At 36.8% G+C, this 24441-nt stretch overlaps 1 protein-coding gene across 1 annotated transcript in view; it reads left to right on the forward strand.

The window, feature by feature from the left end:
- Window positions 1-945: 945 nt before the first annotated feature.
- LOC104490535 (phosphatidylinositol phosphatase PTPRQ-like) overlaps window positions 946-24441 on the forward strand; it is a gene marked incomplete at its 3' end in the record, with an annotated part of 39310 nt that continues 15814 nt past the window's right edge. Inside the window, exons 1-8 of the mRNA XM_010132837.1 lie at window positions 946-1066; window positions 7281-7525; window positions 8119-8185; window positions 8778-8936; window positions 10175-10397; window positions 10825-10898; window positions 16009-16108; window positions 17658-17786. Of these exons, the coding sequence (XP_010131139.1) occupies window positions 1042-1066; window positions 7281-7525; window positions 8119-8185; window positions 8778-8936; window positions 10175-10397; window positions 10825-10898; window positions 16009-16108; window positions 17658-17786 (1022 nt within the window). The remainder of the gene's footprint in view (window positions 1067-7280; window positions 7526-8118; window positions 8186-8777; window positions 8937-10174; window positions 10398-10824; window positions 10899-16008; window positions 16109-17657; window positions 17787-24441) is intronic.

Raw genomic sequence — 24441 nt, forward strand, 5'->3', positions numbered from 1 at the left:
TTTGTAGTAGCACCCTCCTTCCCGCACCCCCCCCCCCAAAAAAAAAAAACCAACAGAAACAGAATGCTTTTTACGAACCAGGAAACCACTTTCAAGTAACTCCAGCATTCCCCCCCCCCCCCCCCCAAAAAAAAAAAACCAACCAAACACAAAAAACACCATGGAGCTAGGTTCTGGCATTATCTACAGATCTGTTGTCACTTCTATTCCAAATTTTATTTTTCTGAAATTTACCATGGTTGTTATGAAAAAGTAATACCACTTACTGAGAACTGCTGTGTTGTCATTATCTCATTGATTCCTTATTCACAAATGAGAAATAACTATGTTAATTCACATATTGCCTTGGCAAAAGGAAATTTTAGGAAAATCCCATTTCTTAGTGTGAACATTCTTACCCACTTAGAGTTTCTATCGGTTTTTTGTGTGTGCTTTCCAGAGTTTCTCAACATGTTGACAATAATTTAAAATGAAACCTAGAAAATATTCTTTTCTGTATAAAACTATATCTACTAATACTTTCCAACACTGATGGAAATGTTTTCTAGCATGCAGAATATCTTGTGTTTTCACAATTGCTAGTTCTTTAAATACTCCATTTTACATGTATAATATATTACACTTGTCTATTTGTCTAAATAGTTGTATATTTTTTGCTTGTGTCATGTAAAATACATAATAAATAACTTGCAACTCTAATAATTTCAAGTTACGATTAAGTTGTAGGCAGTTCATACTCTAAAACAGGTGTAGTAATTGCAGTGGACGAAGCTTTATATATAAGAAAGAAAAATAGTGTAGTTGTTTAAGCAGTATATAATGGTAAATGTGAGAAAAAGTTTTATTTTCAAATTGAAAAATAATTTCTACTGGCCACTAAAAGTACTGGGTTATTTGTTGTGAGCTTCTTTGGACGTGATTCACATACATACGTTTTTCTACAGTTCCAGATGGTCCTCCAGAAAATGTGACTGTTTTAGCTACATCTCCTCACAGTATTAATATCAGCTGGAGTGAACCCATCATCATCACTGGACCAACATGCTACCTCATAGACATTACCTCAGTAAGGCAACTCTGTTTTATTGTTGGTAGTTATACAGATGTTTGGTCATATAAATACCACAGCAGATGTTCTTACAGAAATTACAGGACAGACATAATATGGATTGAAAATCAGAACTGTGACTATTTCCACATTCACTCCACATAAGAATTAATTGTACATTTATAAATTTCTTAATGAGAGATAAATTAATTACTTGGTATTAAAAAATGAATGCCAATAAGAAGTCTTGGAGGAAAATAAAAGATGTAGCTATGAATGTATATAGGAAAACAGTAGCTGGGTTTTGGGGAGGTGTCCCTCTTTCTAATGATAAGGATGCTGTTTACCTGTAAAAATAACAATGACTTTTCCTTCCTTTGAAGGGAAAAAAAGTTTATTGTCATGATTTTACGAACCAGACTAGAGAGCCTAGCAAAGGGAATTGACTTGCACAAAGTTACGCCACATCAGAGGGCAAGCTTTAAAGTCAAACTAGATTTCCCACTTGGTGCTCTGTCCATCAGATTAGCTGTATTTTTGTAGCACAGTGCTAACACTTCTTTCTCCTTCATCTTTTTAAGAAAAAAAAAAAAAGGCTGACATAAGAAAAAAGCTCTAGTGGCCTTTCTCTTTTCATCTTTTACTATCCTTACAATACTCCTTAAAACAACCATTAATAAACCTCCTTTCCTGCCCTGTGGCAAAATATGAAACTTTCTCGGTTCAAACACATGGTAAGTTTTAGGTAGGATATCGGTTCCCTGTTCTTCCAGAAGTTTTACAGATGGGGCTATCAGTGAAAATGGGGAGGAGTTTACCAGACTTTACCCAGGAAAACTTGCTGTTTGCAGTTTCAAAAATCCTGACTTGGTCTGTTAGATAATCAGGAAAAAAAATTAAAGACTACTTCAAACTATTTAAAGGCTTTAAATAGAAAGTTCTTTCAATTTTCTGACAAGTGAGTAAGACTATTATTTGTATATTTTCCATATTTCTGAACTGGTTGTAAGAAGTACAGATATACTAAAATATTAATGCTGAGATTTTTGTGCAATCAAAATTTCTAAGGAGATCAGTAAAAATCCACCAAATATTTTTAAGCTCCTCAGTAAACTTACAAGCCAGAGTAATATGTAATCATGCTGTTTTCTCTTCCTCTAACTTCATTGTACAACATGTAGAGTGAAATCTGTTCAGTTCTGAATAACCCTTGCCACACCAGTGGTATGACAGGATAAAGGATGTACAAGGGGAATACTAACAGGGGAGGAACAGTTCTTTGGCCCATTGGGTAGGTTGTTAGAAACTACATAAAAATTTTTATTTCTCCTTTATAGAAGACTTTTTCCTCATGAAAAGTTCCTGTCACTTTTGACTATACAGAGTTATACTGCATCAACAGAAAAAAATATTGTCATGCTTTTGATAAAACTTCCAAATTCAATTCTCAAAGCTTGATTTTTTTTGTATAGTATTTAATCAATTTGTATTTAAACAATTTCTCCTCTGTCTGATAAGTCTTAAATTATAAACAGGGTGTCATCTGATTCTACTCTATGAAAATGTTACAAATAACTTATCAATATAAGTTATAGTAAAATTCCTAAAGTAAAGTGAACTATGGAATGCTTCATGGGAGCCTGTCAGCGTTCAGAAGGAACTTAAAAATGTTTTAAATGTTACTCTTGGACAGCTTTTGTTTTGTTTTTACAAAATGGGAGGGTTTTTCCAATATGTTTGAGGTATCTAACTTTATGTTGAGGGATTCCTTGTAATCAAATGTTGTCTGTCTAATGATCAGTAGCTACAGGTGTCAGTTCTGTAGGCAGTCATCTTCGTAGACAAATCTATTATTTCTTAAAGGCCAATAAAGCTGTCACGATCTTTTTCAGTGAAAATTTGAGTATATATTTTATTGACCCAATGAGAAAATTTTTGAGAAGGCTCCAAATTCCATAAACTTCCTGTATGTATAACTTCATACATTTTAATTCTGAACTGAGTATCTCTAAGGATTTATAAAAATAGGCTCAGAGAAGAGAATAATTTCAGATTTCTACTGCCTGATGTCTTTATTCTTTAAAAGATAGTAATTAGTGTTCATTAGTGAATGTTTTAGGGTCCTGTTTAAGTTGCTAGGATGTTCCTTGGAGTTCTATAGATCAGAAATACTATTAGTTCTATTTTAGTTTGTCTCTCTGCTTGCTGTAATAGAAGTAGTCCTGAATAAAATAATGCTGAAATGAGTAAGGAAGATGGAACTGAACCATTAAACTTCAGGAAGAATAGAAACACATTTAATGATGTAGTGCTGTGATTGTATTTTTGCTCTTGTATAAATATTTATATTCCAGATTTTCGATAGTCAGATAGGAAAACGTGTTTAAGCCCTTGATGGCCATCCCAGGAAATTAATGTCTGTTTAGTCCATCAGAAAGTTTAGTTCAGGTTAATTCTCAGTGGGAATAGATGCATATCTATCAAATAAAAGGTATGCTTGAACTATTCTAATGTTTTAGCAGCTGCATTTAATACAGATTTCATCCAGTGGGAAAACTACTGTACAGCTACCTAATCCTCTTTTCAAATTACACACTAAAGAAACAATAATGAAAACATCATTAGCTGAAGTGGTGGGGATAGACATAAAAAGAATTTTGTAAATGATACTTGATCAAACACTAGAAAAGCTCCCAATTTTTTACTTTTTCTCTTTCTTTAAGCTAACATTAGAAGTGATTAATTGGATATAAAGCCCAAAACTGTAGATTTTTCTACAGAATTACAGATTATATGAGATGAAGAGATACAGAGATCCCAAGAAGTAAGCTAGTCCATATCGTGCTCTAACACAGAAAGAAGTATACCTAAAGCATTCCTCATAAATGATTCATTATCCTGTTCTTAGAAGTGTCCAGTGCCGAAAATTTTTCAGCAACCCTCAATAGATTGTTCTAGTTTTTAACTAAACTTGAAGTCATAGTTTTAGTTACATTTAGGTATATCATTGCATGTTTTGTGAGTTTTAAATCTAATCTTTTTTTGGTGCAAATAAAATTTCTATTTGTGTTTTCATGAACACTAGAAACAACAGATTATCTTCAATTTAGTAATGTCCTTTTTTATATTTTGAAGTTATTACTACGTCTTCAACCATCCTCCCTTTTCTAGATTGAACCCAAATTTTTTCTGCTTTCCAGCTTTTCTAGTGAGAGAATTACTCCCCTACCCCATCTTGTAAGTAGAGTTTCTATTAATACATGCCAGGAGGAACTGCACTTTCTGCCATTATATCAACATTATTGCTGCAACAATTGCTGCCCAGTATTTTTGTTTGTTTGTTTGGGGTTTTTTGTTTTGTTTTGGTTTTGGTGGTGGTGGTGGTAGGTTTTTTTTGTTTGGGTTTGTTTTGGTTTGGTTTTGGTTTTTTATTCCAAACAATTTTCTGCTATATAGCTGCTCCTTTTCTGGATCTTTGCCTAGTTTGATTCCCATTTCAGGTCACTACAGCTCCCCTGGCCCAGTGTCTCCCAGTTGGTTCACGTTTACTTGGTGGAAGACAGCACTAAGCAAATAGTCCGTTTCCTTAATCTCATACTCCATGAAGTGTTACAGAGCAACACATGGGTGAGATGGGAGCATACTCCCCTGTGCAGCTTTCTAGTCTCAGTAGCTAGAGCCTTCTTGTGATCCCTTCTATGTAATCAGTGAGAAAAGTGTAAAGACAAAAGTTAAATAAGGTGTTCAAGTAATAAAGTACTGCTTTTGACTGTTTCGAGTCTTGTAACCTTTTTTTTTATTATTTTTTATTATTATTTTACAGGTAGATAATGACAATTATAAAGCTCAATTTCTGAAAGCAAATGATGAGGGTAAATTCTTAGAAATTTCTGATTTAAAAGCATTTACAAGGTATTCTGTAGTAATCATTGCTTTTACGGGGGATGTTAATGCTGCAGTCCTTGAAGGCAAGGCTAGTTCTCCAGTAATTGTCTCCACTTTTGAAGCAGGTTTGTATTTTTCTCTACTTTAAATGGATCACACTTTGCAGTTTTTCTTTCATCTGACAAATAAATGAGAGTTTTGAACATACAATGCACTTTTAATGCAGATTTGTTCTCACAACATTTTTTCTTTAATATTTTGAAAGGTGAGAGCAAACAGTGATGGTGATAATAAATATTAAGATTTACCTTTAGTAATACAGAGATCGTAACTTGCTTCATGTAAAACATGGTTTTGTGGAACACAGCCATCAAGATTACTTCTATAGTCAATGAAGAGAGGTCCTATCTATATTGGAATGTATGTATATAAACCACCTGTCTTAGGAAGGAATGACTCCCCCGTATGGAGGGTGCCTGTTTCTCTTAGAGACTGTTGAAAACTCCATACAGCATCCTTGGTTTTGATGCAAAATTTAAACGTATAAGAATAAAGTGAAGTGAATCCTACCATTTATAAATGGTACCTGTACTGACTCAAGGACATGATCTGTGTGTTCTCAGTGGAAGCCGGTTGCTAGTGGAGGCCCACAGGGATATGTGCTTGAGTCAGCTGTTCCACAGATTCAAAACAGTCTCACAACTGAGGTAGATACTAAGGTGACCAAAGCTGTTTATGCTGCTTAATTACTTGGAGAAATAAAACTGAGAGATGAGAGTGAGGAACTGTGTAAGGACCTCATGACACCAAGAGGCTATGTTACAGAAAAGTAGGTAGCATTTCCTCAGGGAAGTATAAACAGATGTACACGGGGAAGATGTAGTCGTAGCTTTACATACGTAGTTCCTAGTTATGCTCTGCCTGCTATCTTTGCTGGGTTTTGAATGGTTCACTAAGGATGTTTAAACAAACAAAACATTTCTGAAAAGATATTGACGTTTTGTTCCCTTCAAACTGATTATCAACTGTGTAGAAACTGCACTAGCCTTATCTCCTGTGAGGTTAGCTACAGGTCAGCTTTTTAAACTATATAATCAGGTTAATTTCTGATTTAGACACACTACACAGTGATTCTATTTATCATTTATCTTGCCTTTGATGTATGAAATTCCAATGTCCCTAGTGATATGATATGATATATGTGTGTGTGTATATAAATATATACATATAACACCTTTAATACATTCAATTCTAAGGATTTAATTACCTGTTTATATCCCTGGAGGCTGATACTATCTTCTACTGTGGAAAAATGAAAGAAGATTAAATTAGGTGGTAGCTAGGTCCGTCCTGTGAGCTATGTTTTTAGGTGGCCCTTTCTCTTATGTAAAAATGTGATACATGAGGAGGTGCAGTAACCTTAGAGAGGAGCAGCTATTTTTTAAATCTCATCTTGTCCCATCTGGTTTGTACAGTCTAGCATATGGATGAGTTAGGACCAGTTAACACAGACTGACTCCAGAGAAGCCTGATTAACCATTTTTTGGCTGGTGTAGAAAACCTGGAAGGTATGACAACTGCATCTAAATCCTTGGCTGAAGGAATGCATTCACCTTCAGTTGCTTGATTTCACTATTTAGAGGTCACGCTACATGCTTGTCTGCTCAGGTGGAGCAATAAATACTTAGTTGCCTGGAAAGAATGTTACAGCCTTTTCTTTCAGATAGGGACACTGGGGAAATGATTTATACCTTTGCTGTCTTGAGAATAAGCTACTGGAATAAGTGTTTGACAAAAACTTTCTTTAGGGAAAATGCATGTTGTGTTTGCGTCTGAGAATTGACTAGTGGAAAGTTTTTTCCTAGAGTTAGCTGTGATAAGCAGAGGCTCTTAGGAGTACAGTGGCTTGTTTATAGGTTGGGAGGGAGCTTGCTGTTGACAGAGGGCTTTCAGAAAGGGATACTCAAGACTAACACTTGCTTCTTGCTTGTCAGCCCGTGCAAGGATTTGTTTACCCCAGCTGTATTTCAAGGTTTAATGATGCCTTCAGACTTTCTGAGTAGAAAATCAGAAGAAACTTTTCTGAGTGGACGCTACTGAGCGTTATCTAAAAGATATTTTTAATATTTGTAGCAATAAATGCTATCAAGAATAGGATTTCACTAAAAATTTTTTATTGTCTTTATAAATATTTACATAGTGCTAAGTATTTGAGATTATTTTAATAAAAATAAAAAATATCAATGAATTATACTGATAGACAAAAATATAAGTTGTAATTTTTCAGGTTTTACTTTAATAGTAATCATTAAACTGATTAAGTGGATCATTAAAATATTTTTTTCAGTGCCTGAAGACCCACCTAACAACATAACATTTCAGAAGATACCAGATGAAGTGACAAAGTTTCAAGTAACATTTATGCCACCCTCTGAACCAAATGGAAATATTCAGGTGTATCAAGCTATGGTTTACAATGAAGATGATCCCGCTGCCATCCAGATCCACAACCTTAGTGTCATTGATAAAACAGATCGTTCAGTCACTGCCATGATAGAAGGACTAAAAGGAGGACACACCTATAATGTCAGCGTAAGAACTGATACTTTTTTTTCCTTTTATATAAGTGAGAGATTAGTCTGAATATTTTCATGCTGATGATGTTAGCTGGGGTGTGAAGAGAGACAAGTCTGAGGAATGAAGGGAGCAATGAAGAGTGTGGAGTGAGTGGGAGCAGGACACTAGCGGTTAGCTTTGTATTCTGGACCACTGTTTCATGTGACAGCAAAGCAGCCTGTGAGACATCATCACAGGTACAAGACTCAATATCTCTCCTAATTCCACCACTTGCATTGCTCATTTGACTTAGATGAAAGGTCCAGTTCTCCAAGAGGAGCCTGCAGCTGTGCATGAAGGCCTTTCAAATAATGAGAGACTGGGACATGAGAGGAGGCCACATAACTGTTTAAGTGGGCTTGGGTTTCTCTTTTTTGTAAGAGTTACATTACAAGCAATGATGTGTCACTGCATTTAGGATTGTAAAGAAATATGAAGTAAATTCTAGCAAAGTGTGAATGACAAAAGGAGTGTTTCAGCATTCATTGTTGCTTCAAACACATCCAGATTTTGGCCAATTTTGAAGCTATTACCAATATTCATTAAAACAAGTGTTTGTCTTTTTTAAGGTGTATGCAATTAATGGTGCTGGTGCAGGGCCAAAAATCCAATTGAAAATAACCATGGATATCAAAGGTAAGTCTCATAAAGTACCCTTTAGCTCAAATCTCTATAAATGCTGAAGAAATCACTGTTCTCCCTGTGAGTACACAGCTGTGTGCCTTTGTTTCTTAAACGCTGCATAACACAGGAACAGGAACACCTAACTGATAGCTTTGAATTGCAGTGCTCAATTTTGCTGCCTATCACTGATCATTTGCTATTCATATCTGAATGACACTGTAAACCATATGCAGACTCATTGAAGTAACCATACTGACTTCAGTATTTTGGTTACCATCAGCAAACAGCTTAGAAGAATATCACAGAGGTGCAGCTAAGTATAGAGTATCACAGTTGTGAAAATAAATATAGTCATTGATTGAAATTCAGTGAAAAACTAAGACAGTCTTTTTATTGTTTTCTCTTTTAATTGAAAACTGATATGCAGATGCATTTACCAGAATCCTGTTTTTTAGAAGCTTAACGCATTAAGTAGAACATTAAGTTGTCCCTGGAAATACGCTGAAGATTTGTCTTGCATAACACAGCTATGTGCCTGAACAAAGTACATGTAGTGAAAACATTTTTAAAAACCCCTCTGTGGTGTATCTTTGTTTAAAAACAGAACCACCACGGCCTAAAAAGAAACCAGCACCAGTTTATGATGCCAATGGGGCATTACTCATCACAGCTACAACAATCACAATCAGAATGCCGGTATGTTATTACAGTGATGATCATGGCCCGATCAAGAAGATACAAGTTCTTGTTGTGGAAGCTGGAGGTAGAACTTTATAAGTTCTCTTGAAAATTGTTTTCAGGGGGTTTTTATGTCTTTATTTTCAGGCTGTTTTCTTTTTCTCTTTTATTTCTTTTCTTAAGTCTCAGTAATTTCACATTAGAAAACAACTAACAAAGACACTTTAGTGGTGGCGACAGTGCTAAGAGCAAAGTATCTTTCACAGTACCTATGAGCTGGTTACTGGATTTTGGGAACACTTGCCAACACACAGTGATCCATGCTGTTCAAAGTCAACAGTCTTATTCTGGCCCTGTTGTTATCATTCTGTTTCTTTGTTTACTATTTCCTTGGGAAAAATACATTTGGCATTTATGAAAGGTAAATAAACCTGAAACTTTATTTTGCGAGGTTATTTTTCTATTAGTATTGCCTGTAAAAGAATGCAGTCATGTGCAGTCGATATTTCCATTTCATAACGGGGGCAGAGGGATTTATATAAATCCCTTCTGTAGACTGTGGGGTAGAATGTGTATTCCCTTGTACATTCTGATGAATATTTACTCATATGAACAGTGCTATGACACTCTTTTGAGTAATTGCCTACCAATGTGAGTGGGAGTTTCATAATAGGACATCATATGATCAGGCTTACTTTACTTAAGAAGGACAAATTCTGGGTATTTAATTCCCTTGTTTTGCTTCCCTTCAAAGTGTAGAAGTAAAGCATTCACATTAAGTCTTTCACCCTTTCCTGAATTTTGCATTTTAGCACTAATCCTACAGACATTTACTTCATAGCTATTCATCTGAAGAGTCTCTTGAATGGATAGATATGCAAATATAATGTTAAGCAAGATTTTGAAGATTTTTCTCCTGAGTTGTTGGGTACTGTGCACTTATGGAAATCTAGTCATTTCATTTATGAAACAATCTTCACTCTCTTTAGGGTAAACACTTTTTACTGTCTCTGCTAGCCGTGCTTAGTTTCAAAGTCAAGTGTCTTGCACAAGTGATGTCCTCTACAGACAGTTCATGTGTGATACTGCCCCTGGAATTTTTTAGTTCTGATTCTGTTCACTTGTTCTGAATTAACAAAATATGGATAGTGTGAATAATAAGGAAATTTGGGTTCAGGTGCAAATGCAGTTGTAGACTTAGTTGTGTAAATGGCACCAGTAACGTGCTAAGCTCTTAAAAAAATTAATTTCCTAGTTAACTTCTTTAATTACAGTCTGTTTAGAATGTAATTTGTATCTGATTATTTCTTTTCTTGATAATAGCTCAGCATGATGGGAATGTTACTAAGTGGTATGATGCCTACTTCAACAGACCAAGACCATATTTTACAAATGAAGGCTTTCCAAACCCACCATGTATAGAAGGAAAAGATGATCTGAGTGGCAAAGAAGAGATGTATGTCATAGGTGCTGATACTACGTGTATGATATCAGGGAATCAAGACAAAATATGTAATGGCCCACTGAAACCAAGAAAGCAGTACCTGTAAGTAGGTTTGTCCAAGAGAAAGATCTAACATGCAAAACATGTAAAGCATACAAAATGTGTAGTTCATAATGAAAAGTTGGAGATTGAAATAATCTTCATGTGTGTCTAATTTTAAACTTTTTGGCTGAGCATAAATATGAGAGACAGATTTTTTAAAATGCTTCAAATAACAAAAGATGCTTACTGAGGTCTTATATTAAATGAGCCCAAATTCAAGATAAATAATTCATGTAGTTCGATTATACATTTAAGATAGTGACACTGAGTTCTTGTTGACTGTCATAATGTCACTTTAGCAGGTGAATAATAATTCCAAATTATATTACTAATACTGAAAAACAGTTTTTCACTTCCAACTGAAATAAATTTTAAGAAAATGCATATAAACTTTAATTTCATTAGTTTTCTTGGTTTTATTTCACAGATTTAAGTTCAGAGCAACTAACATTAAAGGACAGTTTACAGATTCTGACTATTCTGACCCTGTCAAAACATTAGGTAAGGAAAGTGTCATTCAGGAAAGTATTTCTCTATTTCCAAAGAATCTAGACAATTGTGTGTTTCTTTTTAGTATAGTGGTTCCCCTGAAGTAAGTAATATCTATTTTTGTTGGACATAGCTTAACCAGACTATCTGAGGAAACATTACCTTGTATGTCCTTTTAAGGAGGTCAAGAGGTCTTATCTCAGCCTGAACTGTTAAACAAAGAAGCAATGTGACAAAGATCTGTAGCAGAGATTCAGTTATACCAGCAAAAATGCCATTTTGCCAGCATAGCACATCTTGCTTGGTCAGCTGCCAGAAGCTGTACTGTTTGTGCCATTTACCTCTGTGTTGGATGTAGAGCTATTACTGTGTACTGTTCACTGGATGGCCAGGCCCAAAGAGTGGTGGTGAATGGAGTCAAATCCAGTTGGTGGCCAGTCCCAAGTGCTGTTCCCCAGGGCTCTATGATCTGCATGAGGAGATCAAATGCACCCTCAGTGAGTTTGCAAGTGACACCAAGTTGAGCAGGAGTGTTGATCAGCTTGAAGGTAGGGAGGCTCTACAGAGGGATCTGGACAGGCTGGATTGATGGGCGAGGCCAATTGTATGAAGTTCAACAAGGCCAAGTGCTGGGTTCGGCTCTTGAGTCACAACAACCCCCTGCAATGTTACAGGCTCAGGGAAGAGTGGCTGGAAAGCTGCCCAGAAGAAAGGACCTGGGGCTGTTGATTGACAGCCAACTGAATATGGCCCCATAGTGTGCCCAGGTGGCCAAGAAGGCCAACAGCATCCTGGCTTGTATCAGGAAGAGAGTGGCCAGCAGGAGGGAAGTGATTGTCCACATGTACTCAGCACTGGTGAGGCTGCACCTTGAATACTGTCTTTGGTTTTGGGGCCCTCACTGCAAGAAGGACATTGAGGTGCTGGAGCGTGTCCAGAGAAGTAGGGTCTAAAGCACAAGTCCTATGAGGAGAAGCTGAGGGAACTGGGGTTGTTTAGCCTGCAGAAAAGGAGACTGAGGGAAGACCTTATTGTTCTCCACAACTACCTGAAAGGAGGTTGTAGTGAGGTGGTGATCTGTCTGTTACTCCCAAAATGATAGGGTGAGAGGAAATGGCCTCAAGTTGCACCAGGGGAGGTTTAGGTTGGATATTAGGAAAAATTTCTTTACAGAGAGGGTTGTGAAGCATTGGAACAGGCTGCCCAGGGGAGTAGTAGAGGCACCATCCCTGGAAGTATGTAAAAGATGTGTAGATGTGGCACTTAGGAACATGGTTTAGTGGTTCACTTGACAGTGTTAGGTTTATAGTTGGACTCGATTTTAAAGGTCATTTCCAGTCTAAATGATTCTATGATTCTATATTCCAGTGACCCTAGTATAGGAAACCTCTTAGCTGCAGATCATTCCTTCTAGAGGCAGCTCATCTGAGGACGTGACCCTTTAGCCCCCCATCCTTTAAATACAGACAAATCTCCATAGTAATTAATAAAATAATATTGTCTAATAGAATCCGTCTGATTCTGATGTCACTGGCCAGTAGGCCAGCTGTTATAGGATCTCAAATCCAGCATAAATTCCTCCATGGCAGTGTTGACCTACCTCCAAAATTTGGAATGAAGACTCTCATAGCACATCGCAATGAGGTCTTTAAGTTCTTTTAATATATTGGTAAGCCAAAACTTATGTAGCTAAGCATTAGCCCTGGCTTTCTGAAAAGGGATCCCAAGACAACTGGATGAGTACCCAGAAGAATTTTAGTGGGCACATATTTTTCATTTGGCATTCATCTTCTGTGATATGAGCTCCCTTATTCATCTAATCCATGTTAGAAATTTGTTACATGATCTGATACTGAAGATCTTGAAATGCAAATTCACTCCCTGAATATTCTGAAAGGATCTGGTACCGCTTCTCTAGCACTGAATGTTTTGGAAAGTTGAACTCAGAAGACGTCTTTATATATTCTGAGTTTAAAAGTTCTAAGCCAATGAAGCAAATAGTTTGCCCAGTAAGGGAAAAATGGTGTGTCCAATCAGGGAAAACAAGTCTACTGGAAATGACTCCAACTGTATCCAGTCCTCTGAGCAACTTTCCCCTTTCTAACAGAAAAGTCTGCATTGCTTGAAGAAATCAAGCATTAGTGGCAGGCAGATAGTGTAATTCATTCGCTTCTGTATTGTTAGTGAAAACTTGTAGCATTCTGATTTGGTGTAGATCATAAAGAAGCAAGATCTGTTTGCACGCTTAATAAAAAAATAGGGAAAAAAGATGGCTTCTCTTATCCATCCAGTGCGTTCTGTGCTAAAGCTTAACACTGAGCACTGCTTTTAAAATTAGCACTACAGCAAACTCGTGTCTGGCCTTGACTTGTAAATTTCAGAGCCCATCCATGAAAACACAAAACTTTAGTGGAACAGGTAATTACACCTTCCTTCTGTGCTTTCTTACAAGTGTTGTGAAATCAATACCAAATTGATAGATCACAAGTGATGCAGGTACTGCAGATGAGTGGACTTGAAGGTACAACACTGGCAATGCCATTACCAATGTCATCTTAACTGAATAAAGGGAGTTTAATTTTTTTCAGACACATTTTCTCTTGAGGCACAACTTGAGGAACCTTGCTCAAGTGTTTCCTTATAGAACATGCTTTGGGTATATGAACTTCAGATTTGCTTTAGAAGCATAACTCAAGAAACATACCAGAAAGATCAGTAACTGTTAGGTATCTCTGTGATCAATTATTTTTATTCCACTGGTAGTAACAGCATCTTCTCAGAAGAAATTCATGCTGCCCAAAATCAGTAGTGCAATTTAATTTTAAATCAATTATCTTCTTTTGTAATAATCACTGAAATTTGTGGGTTTTCCAACATTACTCTTTTATTTTAGTAGATAAGACGCTAACTTGAATTTTGGCAGCGGTATTCATGACAGTTCAAAGAACCCTACATTATTTTGGTTTGTAAGTCTACTTATAGAATAATAGTTCTTTGATCTGGAAAACCAGAAAGCTAACCCTCTATCTGTGCAATTTAATACTGCATGCTAAGTATGTTTGAAGCAGAAAAAAATTTGGAAAACCTATGAGAGAGTTCTCTGTGATAGTCATCAGATGCTCTTGTTAAACAATAGGAATTTTGCTAGGGAGGAACACTGAAGCAGAAATTACTGGAATACATAGCTGCAATGATTTTGTAATTATAGTAAAGGATACATTTTAATATGATGCTCCCACTCAACCATACTTGGAGTACCACAACTCTCCTCTTGATCTGGAGAAGTGGAGTTTCTTCCTCGTAATCCATGACTGATGTTGCATAAGTAGCATCCATACTACAATGAAAGGTCAGGATTTTTCTATTAGATAATTAAGATGTGGTGACAAATACTGTTTAAACTTCTAATGCATCAAGGCAGCTTATAACCTTTTCATAGACTCTGATACTTAGTTCAACAATTTATTACGTGGCAGCTGGTAGTCCTGTGTAGGTGTAGACTTTTTCCATGTGAAACACAAAGCTGATGAGAAAGGAAATAATCAAACTGGGGTTTCCTGACTCTGCCTTTTGCATAGAAACCTACTTTATGATAGTCTGTTATTGCACTTATCATCATGTATTGAGTTGCAGCACCTCAGCATGATATATTCTATTTTTTCTCATTCCCCTTGCCCATTATCATCTCTACAGACAGGTGTAGTCTTTCTCTGTGGCAAAGAAGTAGAAGAAAATGTATTTTTTTATTCTCTGTGGGTATTCTACCAGCACTGTTTTGTTTAATAATATGTTTGGACTAATGTTAACCATAGGGTTTAACACTGACTTCACTGTTTAGTGCAAAATAGATAGAACTGTTGTAGAGGTCCCTCTAGAGATTCTCTAGTCTGCTTCCACAGTTTTATCATTTGTGCCTTATCACAGGAGCTTTTCCATTCCTTTTCTCCTTGCAACATTTTTTATATACTTGCTTTTCTCTTCTATTTTCTCTGTGTTCTCCAATGTACATGCAGTCCAGACCACCTGCAACATACTCTTTAATGCAAAAATCAGAGCCTTTTGAGACAAACAAAGCCAGGACTTCAGTGTCTCCTTAGGAGGGCATTGTCCCTGGAGTGGGAAATATGTTTCATATGGCAGGAAGCAGTACACTTTTCTGTCCTTCCTGGAGGCTGAGTAGGAGCTAGGTTTTCTACAGTGGACCAGCAAGTGGAGGTGAATGTCAGTGTAGGTGAACAATACCAGCAGTAGTAATCACTTGCTTTTCTTATTTTCACTGTGTGCCTAAGGAAAAAAGAGGCCGAGACTTTTGAGATAGGGACAGGATTACAAGGAATGATGGGAAATTAAGTGAATCTCAGAAATTTGGCACAGAAAGTTCAGAAGGAAGTTTAGAAACTACTAACCTGAGTGGTTTATCAGTCTCTGAATGAGCCTTCATTCTCACCTGGAAGGACTGATTAGAATAACAGAACCTTTACCTTTTTATCATAGAGGCCTTTCTGATTACTTTTGACCTACTGGGGTTATTCCTAACAATATCACCAATTCTCACCTAAAGAAAGAACATGAGTTGATGGTGAGTGAGGCGGATTAATCCAGAAATTTCAAATCTGATGTGGGTTCCTTCAGCACCCTGAGGAGAGTATCTCCAAAAAAGCATCTTTTATGCCTGTGAGTGATGGCTGCAAGCCTCATAGCTTTAGAGTTGTTACTCTTCCTTTTCCACTCTGGATTTTGATTACTCCTAGCTGTTAGAGCAGCATGTCTGTTCTTGGCTGCACAGACACTGAATCAGGAGCTCAGCTCAGGCTACTGTTCAGATGGATGTTACCTACCTTAACCTGTTTAGCAGGTAAATCTGAAAAACATTAGGAAATGGCTCTACATATAGCTGTAGAAATATACTATTAGCATTATGTATTGCATAGATCAGCAATGCTTAGGAACCTTTACATAAATTGTTTCTAGTTTTGTTATATTTTTTCTTCTCTGAGCATCTCTTTGGCACTAAACTCTGCAGCTTTACAGAGAAAAGTGTCTGTCTCTCTGATTTCACCCTGTCAGAAATTTTTAAATTATAATGAATCTATGAATATTAGATTTCCACTTTCTTTTGCAGGTGAAGGACTGTCAGGAAGATCTGTAGAAGTTATACTTGCTGTTACTTTGTGTATGCTTTCAGTTGTTCTTTTGGTGACTGCAGTATATGCTTTTGCAAGGTGAGATCTATGTATCCTTGCTATATCGTGTTTGGAAGCACTCAAAAATATTTTAAAGAAGAGTTGAAACAGTCCTATAAATGGAACCAATCTGTCATTTCAAAATGTATTGCTTTTTTTTTTTCCTTTTTTTTTTTTTTTTTTTTTTGGTTTTTTTTTTAAAAACTTACGGTGGGATCCCCAAGGCTTTGTTTTTGCTGAAATCATTGAATATTCTTCTCCCTTCCGTTTTTTTTTTTTTTTTTTGGTCTTTTTTGTAGAAACTTACGGAGGGACTCACAAGGCTTTAGTCTAGCAAGGGTAACCTCCAAAAATGGAGAAAACCCAACTTCTCCAGAGGGTAGATCAGAGCAGTAACCTATATTACCCTTGCAGAAACACTTCTCTGTTGGCTTGAGGATACAGATTAGAGTGTCAGCTGGCTGAAGTTAGCGTGATGGCTAACCATATTGACAGCTGATATGAAGTAAACACTATAAATTCTGTTTTCTGTCTTACTAATAAATTTATCCATTAAATACATTGAAGTCTCACATGTGAAAGGGAAATCAACTTCTAATGTGTGTTCACAGACCAGAAAGTCAATCACACTCTGGGCTGCATCAAAAGAAGTGTGTCCAGAAGGTCGAGGGAGGTGTTTCTCCCCATCTACTTTGCTCTCATGAGACCCCACCTGGAGTACTGTGTTCAGCTCTGGGAGGCCCAGTGTGAGAAATTCATGGACCTGTTGAAGGAGGTCCAGAGGAGGGCCACTAAAATGGTCAAGGGGCTGGAGCACCTCCCCTGTGAGAGTAGAGAGAGTTGGGGTTGTTCAGCCTGGAGAAGGCTCCAGGGAGGCCTTACAGCAGCCTTCCAGTACTTAAAGAGGACCTGCAGGAAAGATGGGAGGGGGCTCTTTGTCAGACAATGTAGTGATAGGACAAGGGGTAACAGTTCTAAACTGAAAGAGGGTAGATTTAGATTAGATATTGGGAAGAAATTCTTTACTGTAAGGATGGTCAAACACTGGAGCAGCTTGTCCAGAGAAGTTGTGGATGCCCTCTTTCCTAGAAGCAATCAAGGCCATGTTCTGTGGGGCTTTGAGCAACCTGATCTAGCTAAAGGTGTCCCTGCCCGTGGCAGGAGGGTTGGAACTAGATCTTTAAGGTCCCTTCCAACCCAAACCATTTTATCATTCTATGATTCTATGATTAATTCAAATTGTGAACAAAATGTCTATATAAAGAAGCAGACTGGGTACTGCCCACATGATGTTAGTTTGCTCCTTCATCAGAAGTTCTCTTCTTCCTCAGCCAATCATTCAGGCATTGTTACAGAATTTATGTAAGAAAACTAAAAAAATATATAGGGTAGATTCTTTCCATATGAATTTTAGACAATGTAACTGCTGGATTTGTCTAAATTACACTGTTGGAAAGGAGAGCAGAATAAAGGCCAAAGCAAGTTTTCTAGCAACCATTTTTCAGTTTCAGCCTGTTTAATTAAAGTATTGACATATGTGTCCTTAAATCTTTTGCGTGTTTATTTTTCACCATTATTTTATGTTTAGAATTCGACAAAAGCAAAAAGAGGGAGGCACGTACTCCCCACGAGATGCTGAAATTATTGACACTAAGTTCAAACTGGATCAGTTGATCACAGTGGCAGACCTGGAGCTGAAGGATGAGAGATTTACACGGTAAGCGTACTCCTTAGGCAAAACAGTAGTCCAAAGGGGCTGTAGCCATGACCCCTTTCTGACCTTCGCTTGTTTGGAAGTGTTTGTGGTGTTCTTATTTACACAGGTCACTGAGATCCTCTTTCAAAGAACTACCTCGATCCTCAAGACACTTCTCGCTAGCTTTTAGAAAATCACTTAATCTTCAGCTCTTTTTACAAGAAGATAGAGATCTAAGTGCAAATCACTGTTTAATTGTGTTAGCAAAAAAAGGGCTACATATTTTTAACAATGTAGAATTTCTGAGGTTTTGATGGCCCAATGTTTTGTGCAAACCCACATAAGTATTATGAAAGAGTCAAACTTCAAGAAGTCTCGGTCAGCTAATTCAAGAACAAATCTGTTGTTTAATTGACACTTAGAAAGCATTTTTTCCACGAAAAGATTTGTATGACATCTGGGTTTCCATAGAGCTCAGCTCACGCTGGCTATTCTGACACCTACTCCTTTAAGGCATATGCAGCAGTTCCAGGCTATTCATATTTTCTGTCCAACAAAGATTCTTGTCACAGATATTTATCAGAAAGAAAACTGCTCTTTCTGACTGCTGGAAATACGGATATTATTCACTGAACAAATATAATAATGATTCTCAAGAGTAGATGACATCCAGCTGGGTTAGAAGTGTTTGGTGAGCATTCTTTACCTGCCTGTATTTTCCCTGCTGTGTCACAGATGAAACACTATGGTAGGCATCTCCTTAAGGATGAGAAGCCTTAAAATAGTCTTGTCTTAGCAGTCAGCATCCTACTGTTGCTGGAAGATGAAAGGTTGTAGCTGTTGACCTGGGTTTTTTTAATGTGTGTTTATCTATGTGTGTGGTACAGAGTAAGTTGGTTGCATGTACAAACCTGTTCAAAATAGTGCACACAGGAATGGCTGCTAGTAACAGATGAGAAAACATACTAGGAATCATATGGAAGTCATCAATGTAATGGATGTGGTATGTTCTGTGTGGGGCACATGTCATTCAGACAGTGTTGTTTAGTACCTGCTAATTAGAGCAGTAAATGATCTCAGAAGACAGAACCATTGCCAATGCACTCTGATAACTGTGACATATAAATGATCTTGATGGATCTTCAAAGTGGCCTTGTTTCTGAACTATTGTCCAAGTGAGAATAGTACTTATGTTGTTTATATACTAAAGTGTTAATGGATTTTACTTCCAGATACTCTTCATTTTTCTTTAGACGCAAGGAGATATTTGTCATCCAGTAAGTTTTCATATTATTGAAGCAACATGGTGTGTTTTCCATTCTGTTCTCTTAACCTGTGTGCTACCATACTATATTGAATGATTTAGTTACTCAGAGTGAAGTGTCAATCTTTGCAGCTATACTAATGACACAGTGGTATTTGTCATTGTGAAATCATGTTTATTTTTAGTCCCTAATGTTAAGATACAACAGTTCCACAACTATTTTGAAATAAATCAGAGCAATTTTTGTATGGAAATGATAACATATAATGACAATACAGCACTGATATATACAACCTATCCTTGAAGCAAACATACTGCAAATGTGAAAATGGTGTTTCTTTCCTTTGGCAGTTAGAATATAGGTTCTTAAGAGAAGTTCTCTTTTTTTCTCAGCTGCTTTTTGTACTTGCTTACACTGCAGCTGTTTCGTACTATGCCTCTACAATCTCAGCAACGTATCCATATGGTCAAATCCTTTATCAGTTTGTAGATACTTTTCTGTCTAAATTATGTGTTGTTTAGATTTGTACAGTCTCAAACTCTACAGGGTAATTATAAACTATGATTTTTCATACTTATGTGCACTCTATGATGTGATTTATGCACAGCAAAGCCTTTACTGAACAGTGCTTCCGCAGTTTTAGTTACATCACACTTATTTTGAGTCAGTCTCACGTCTTCATCTGCAGTTTGTCATGTCCTTCCATCTGTATTTTTCTCTTTCCTCCTTTACCACTCCTTTAATGGCCGGCTGTTCTTCTGCCATTCTTGAAAGGTACATGATGCAGCTGTTAAATTTTTTATTATTATTCTTCAAACAGTAGCAGCAGTGAAGCTACAGCAGTCTCCTTGCCCAGGTCCTTTGTTGGACATTACAAACAATTGTTGAAGTTTGAAGAGCAGGCACTAACTGAGAGTTTCTCAGGACAGGATTCATGCCATCTTTTCAACTGGAAGTCAGTAAATGTTCTATGAGACCCTCCTAGATAATATACGTATAGTAATAAGGGGCAGGATATCCTTTATCTGCTCAAAACATTTTAGTTTATTACAGGTTTTTTGGGAGCTTTTAAGAGTGTTCCAATATATGTAGGATTCTGTTCTGGTAAGGTCAGTGACATTTTAGATATCTCAAATGCTGTCTTTCATGTAGATACATCCTTTCTGGTAATGATAGTTACATCAAGAGGCTATCAGAAACATAGCAGCATGCACCAAGGCAGCTTACTGCAAAACCTAGTGTCTGAAATATTGTTGTTGCCTGTTTTCAGACTTCCACAGTTACACCACAAAAGAACTTTTGTACCTGTTGCCTTTGGGGAGTAGCTATATAGATGTCAATTGCAGTCCCAGTTATTTTGTTGTCCTTATCCTCCTCATGATTTGTGTTTAAAGCAGTGACATGTTAGCATGTTAAATTATTGTATTGCATGTTGATTGTATTTTATTGCATGTTGATGACTACAGTGAAACCTTCACATTCAAATTCAAATTTACCATGCATTTGGCATGGGACTGTGCATCCCTGCATCTGCATAACCTGCTGCTGTATGTTGGCTGCTTTTAGTCAGCCATCTCAGCTGTGTTTGCAAAGCTTGCTGTGTTGCAGAATGCTGGTTTCAGTCCATGTCATCCTGTAGCCATATGAAGAAAACAGATGAGCATGCTCCTTTTCCAGGCTGGCTTGTCTGTATTTCTTGGATAGCAGTACGTCAGCTGAAGTCTGGTCCAACTAAGTATACTTCCTACCTTGAAAAGGTGATGGGGAGTTTGTGTGAAATCTTAGGTTATAAAAGAGCAGTATAGATCTTTTCTGTGTCAACTAATCATCCCATTCAGTTCTCATTCAAAGGAGATGCTTTGGAAACCAGGTGGTTTGTCATTTCTCAGCCAGTATATTATTTATGATGTTAGCAACTATAAATCAGTAAAGGCATGGACTTACAGCTGACACAGTTCATGCACAGAATCAAAATACTCCATGAGCATGTTCCATGAGACCCTTCTCAACTGTCTCTCATACACTGTATCTTCAGACATTCCCTCGTACCTAGTGGATCATAGCTTATGATCATGGCTCACGTTCTCAGCAAATTTTTGCAGCTGCTATCATATGAGAAATAAAAAAGAGCAGAAAAAGGTTTTTGTGTTCTTTAAGAATGTGACTATAAATAATTATTTTATCATTTTAGCTGATCAAAAATTCAAAATCTTGTAAAATTTAATGAACCAAAACTCAGAAAAAGTTCAGTATAGTCTAGTAAAAACATTTTATTTCACACATTTTTATAACTTTTTAAGTGTTAATTATTTTGCATTACAAAAGTCAATTTAAGTAGAAAATTTAAAATGTTAAAGTTCTAAGTGTCCTATTTTGCCAAATTTGAAACTGGGGGTGGGGTGGGGGTATCAACTTTTTTTTCAAATCAGAAAAACTGTGGCAAATACCAGATCCCAGTAGTAATTTTTTTAACATAATGGTCATCAGAAAAAAATTTACTTGAAAAACTTCATTGTCTGAAAATTACTAATACTTGTACACATACACCATCTCTCAGCAAGTCTTTGTTAGGCAATTAATCAATGGGATGTAGTTTCAGAAGGTATGCAGGGAATTAAGTCCTTCTGAATTCAGCGAAAAATGAGATCCCCTTTATGAAGCCAAAATGCTGACTTTGAATGTTTGAGACATACATTCCCCATGATGGGGAAGATGGTATGAGACCGGCAGTAACAGAAAAAATATCCCTTTTTTAAAACATATGTAGCTCTTCAGTTTAAACTGGATTAAACACTGGTTCCTTAAGCACACTAAATATACATATACCAGGGCCTTTCATCACTCACTTTTTGTAACATGTCCATAGAGTTTGGCAAGTCACTTTTCAAAGCAGACAGATTAATCTGCTGTGAATAGATTCTGTTCATCAGATTTTCAGAGCGCACCAGGTTTGGTGAGACAAGTAACTCTTCCCTGTTCCAGGTGCTCACCTAGGTGCACCCAGGTGCGCCTTTTGCACCCTACTTTTGCAGTGGTTTCTGCAGTATGGATAAAGCCATGTAGGTCCCATAAAATCTTTCCTTGAGAAGTTGCACCTCATGGTGGATGCTTTGAGACTTTTGTTTCATTCTGTGTAAAACAGCTTGTCAAGTGAAAGGAGGGCAGATTCAGAAGAAATATTTCTGAGTTACAGACACTGTAACCCTGGCATATACCCAGCAATTAGAACTCTTTATAGAAAATAATTTATATAAAACTATTGTCTGATCTCAACTTTCCTATACATTGTACGTCTGATAGGTGTCTATATTGGAGTTCACACTTCTGCACACGTATTACTTTGTCTAGACCAGCCTGTTTCTTCTTTCTTTTAGTGGGGATAGACATGGCTCCTGCCTTGCCTTTTTCTTCAGCAAGTTTCCCTTTTGTTATCAACTATCAGAAATGAGCTTCCTGAGCTTTGTATCCCAGGAGTACAAGGTTTATGAATGTATGTGTTCTGGTACAATGGAAGAAATGACCATGTGTTCTCTTTCCTTAGACCTTTAATATTTAGGAAGGGTTAAGCTCCATATTGCTTTCAATTAACTTCCTAAAAATTAGTTCCTCCGTTGGTCCTAGGAAGTGTCAGTGGCACTTATGAGTTAAGCCTTTTGCTTACATACTCATTTCTGGTTTTTTCTCTTTGGACAAAGTTTTAATTCCCTGTGGATTTCAGATGATTGACCCGAGAGAAAGCCGAGTCTGTGTGACAATATGGTCTTCAGTTACCACTGCCAACACAAATAAATGGCTTCTTTCTAGCTCTATCATAAGTAATCTGAGTGGGATTCAGATTTTTGATAGACTTCAAAAAAATCCCACACATGAAACAATACACTGTTTTAAAAGAAAATCAGATTTAAGGCAATAAAGCATTCTTTATCTTAGAGAATGTTTTCCTTTCCTAGTTTGAAAGACATACAAGGGGGAATCTGGAATTGTCCAGCTGAAATAGAGAAATTTTCAACTTCATGGTTTGATTCTAAATTGTGCTCATCAAGATCTAGTGATATCTATATTCTTATGCTTTATACAGAAGACTGGGAAATGTGGAGAACAAGAGTACAGGTAGACGAGTATCTGATCATTGATTAAATACGTATGGTTGCTATTACATACTGCAAGTCAAGCGACTTGGAAAAACTACTAATTTTTAAAGCCTGAGGATGCTGAAACTGTGCATGGCTGTAAGTCTTTAGTCAGCATGCAAAATTTATCCCTTCTGAATATTCTTACACAAGAAAGCCAACATCATTGCCACAGTCTTCAAGTTAGACATGAATTCTCATATAAGCATTTAAATGAAATTTTCTTATTTTCTGAGGTGTCAAGCCACTGCAATGTGCATTTGCTCCCCACAGAAGTGTGAGAGTTCAGTAGTTCTAAAAATCAAGTTTTTCACTTAAATCCCTGTGGGTAGGTGAGTGTCAATCTGTAGGTGCCTCGCTTCTTTAAAAATGTTTACTGCTTGGGAAATACAATATGTGAGTGTGCCTTTAAAAAAAAATCACCTGTTATTAATATAAAAAATTAACTAGAAAACAACATATGTAACACTAAGTGATTAGTTCATTTTCTGGGCTATTTCAGTGCTTTACTTCCTTGCTTTGATAATAAAAGGAAATACTGTTGAGTAAGGTGATGTTAATGGTGCTGCTTGTCTCCTATGTTCTTTGCTGTTGGATCCATGTACCCTCAGTGCTGAAGCACTAAATGACATACCCAGGTTGCTTATGTACAGCATAGGTGTAATTTTTATTTCTTAATGACCAAATTACATTTGCTTGCTGTGGATTAGGTGCAGAGAGCCCTTAATAGTCAATTTGAGAGGAGGAAACCCAACAGTATTCAAAAAAATAGTGGGATATCACCTGGGAGACGACTTTTTTTCTGTTGTTCTATGGTGAAGATAGGTGAATTCAAAGGAAAAACAAATATAATTTTTGCAGAGACTGCTTATAATTTTGTCCTGAAAAAAAGCCTAAAAAAAATTTACTTTCTGCTCCAAGACAAATATATTTCCATGCAGAACACTGGCACAACTATTAAAAATAATTTTTCTTTGGGAAACTTTAGTTCTATAATGTTGCAAATACTACTAACAGGTAGTTTTGTCTGCCATGTAATGCAAAAAACACGATGCAAAATGCACTAGCTAGATGTCTAAATGTGCTGAATAAATAAGAGTTGCATGCTTTGTCATCTGACTGCTTTCTTTTTCATTCTGAAGCTCTCCTCAGCTGTCGTAGTAAGCCCTTGCAGTTTGAGCCTTTTTCTATGAATTCTTACACTTCTTTTTACTCCAGTGAGATTGACCCAAGGCTTTCATAGCCAGTTTGTTTTCTTTGAAGACAACTGTCGTAACAAAG

Source organism: Buceros rhinoceros, unplaced genomic scaffold (assembly GCF_000710305.1).
Source record: "Buceros rhinoceros silvestris isolate BGI_N320 unplaced genomic scaffold, ASM71030v1 scaffold12180, whole genome shotgun sequence".
In the NCBI taxonomy this organism is placed as follows: Eukaryota; Metazoa; Chordata; class Aves; order Bucerotiformes; family Bucerotidae; genus Buceros; species Buceros rhinoceros.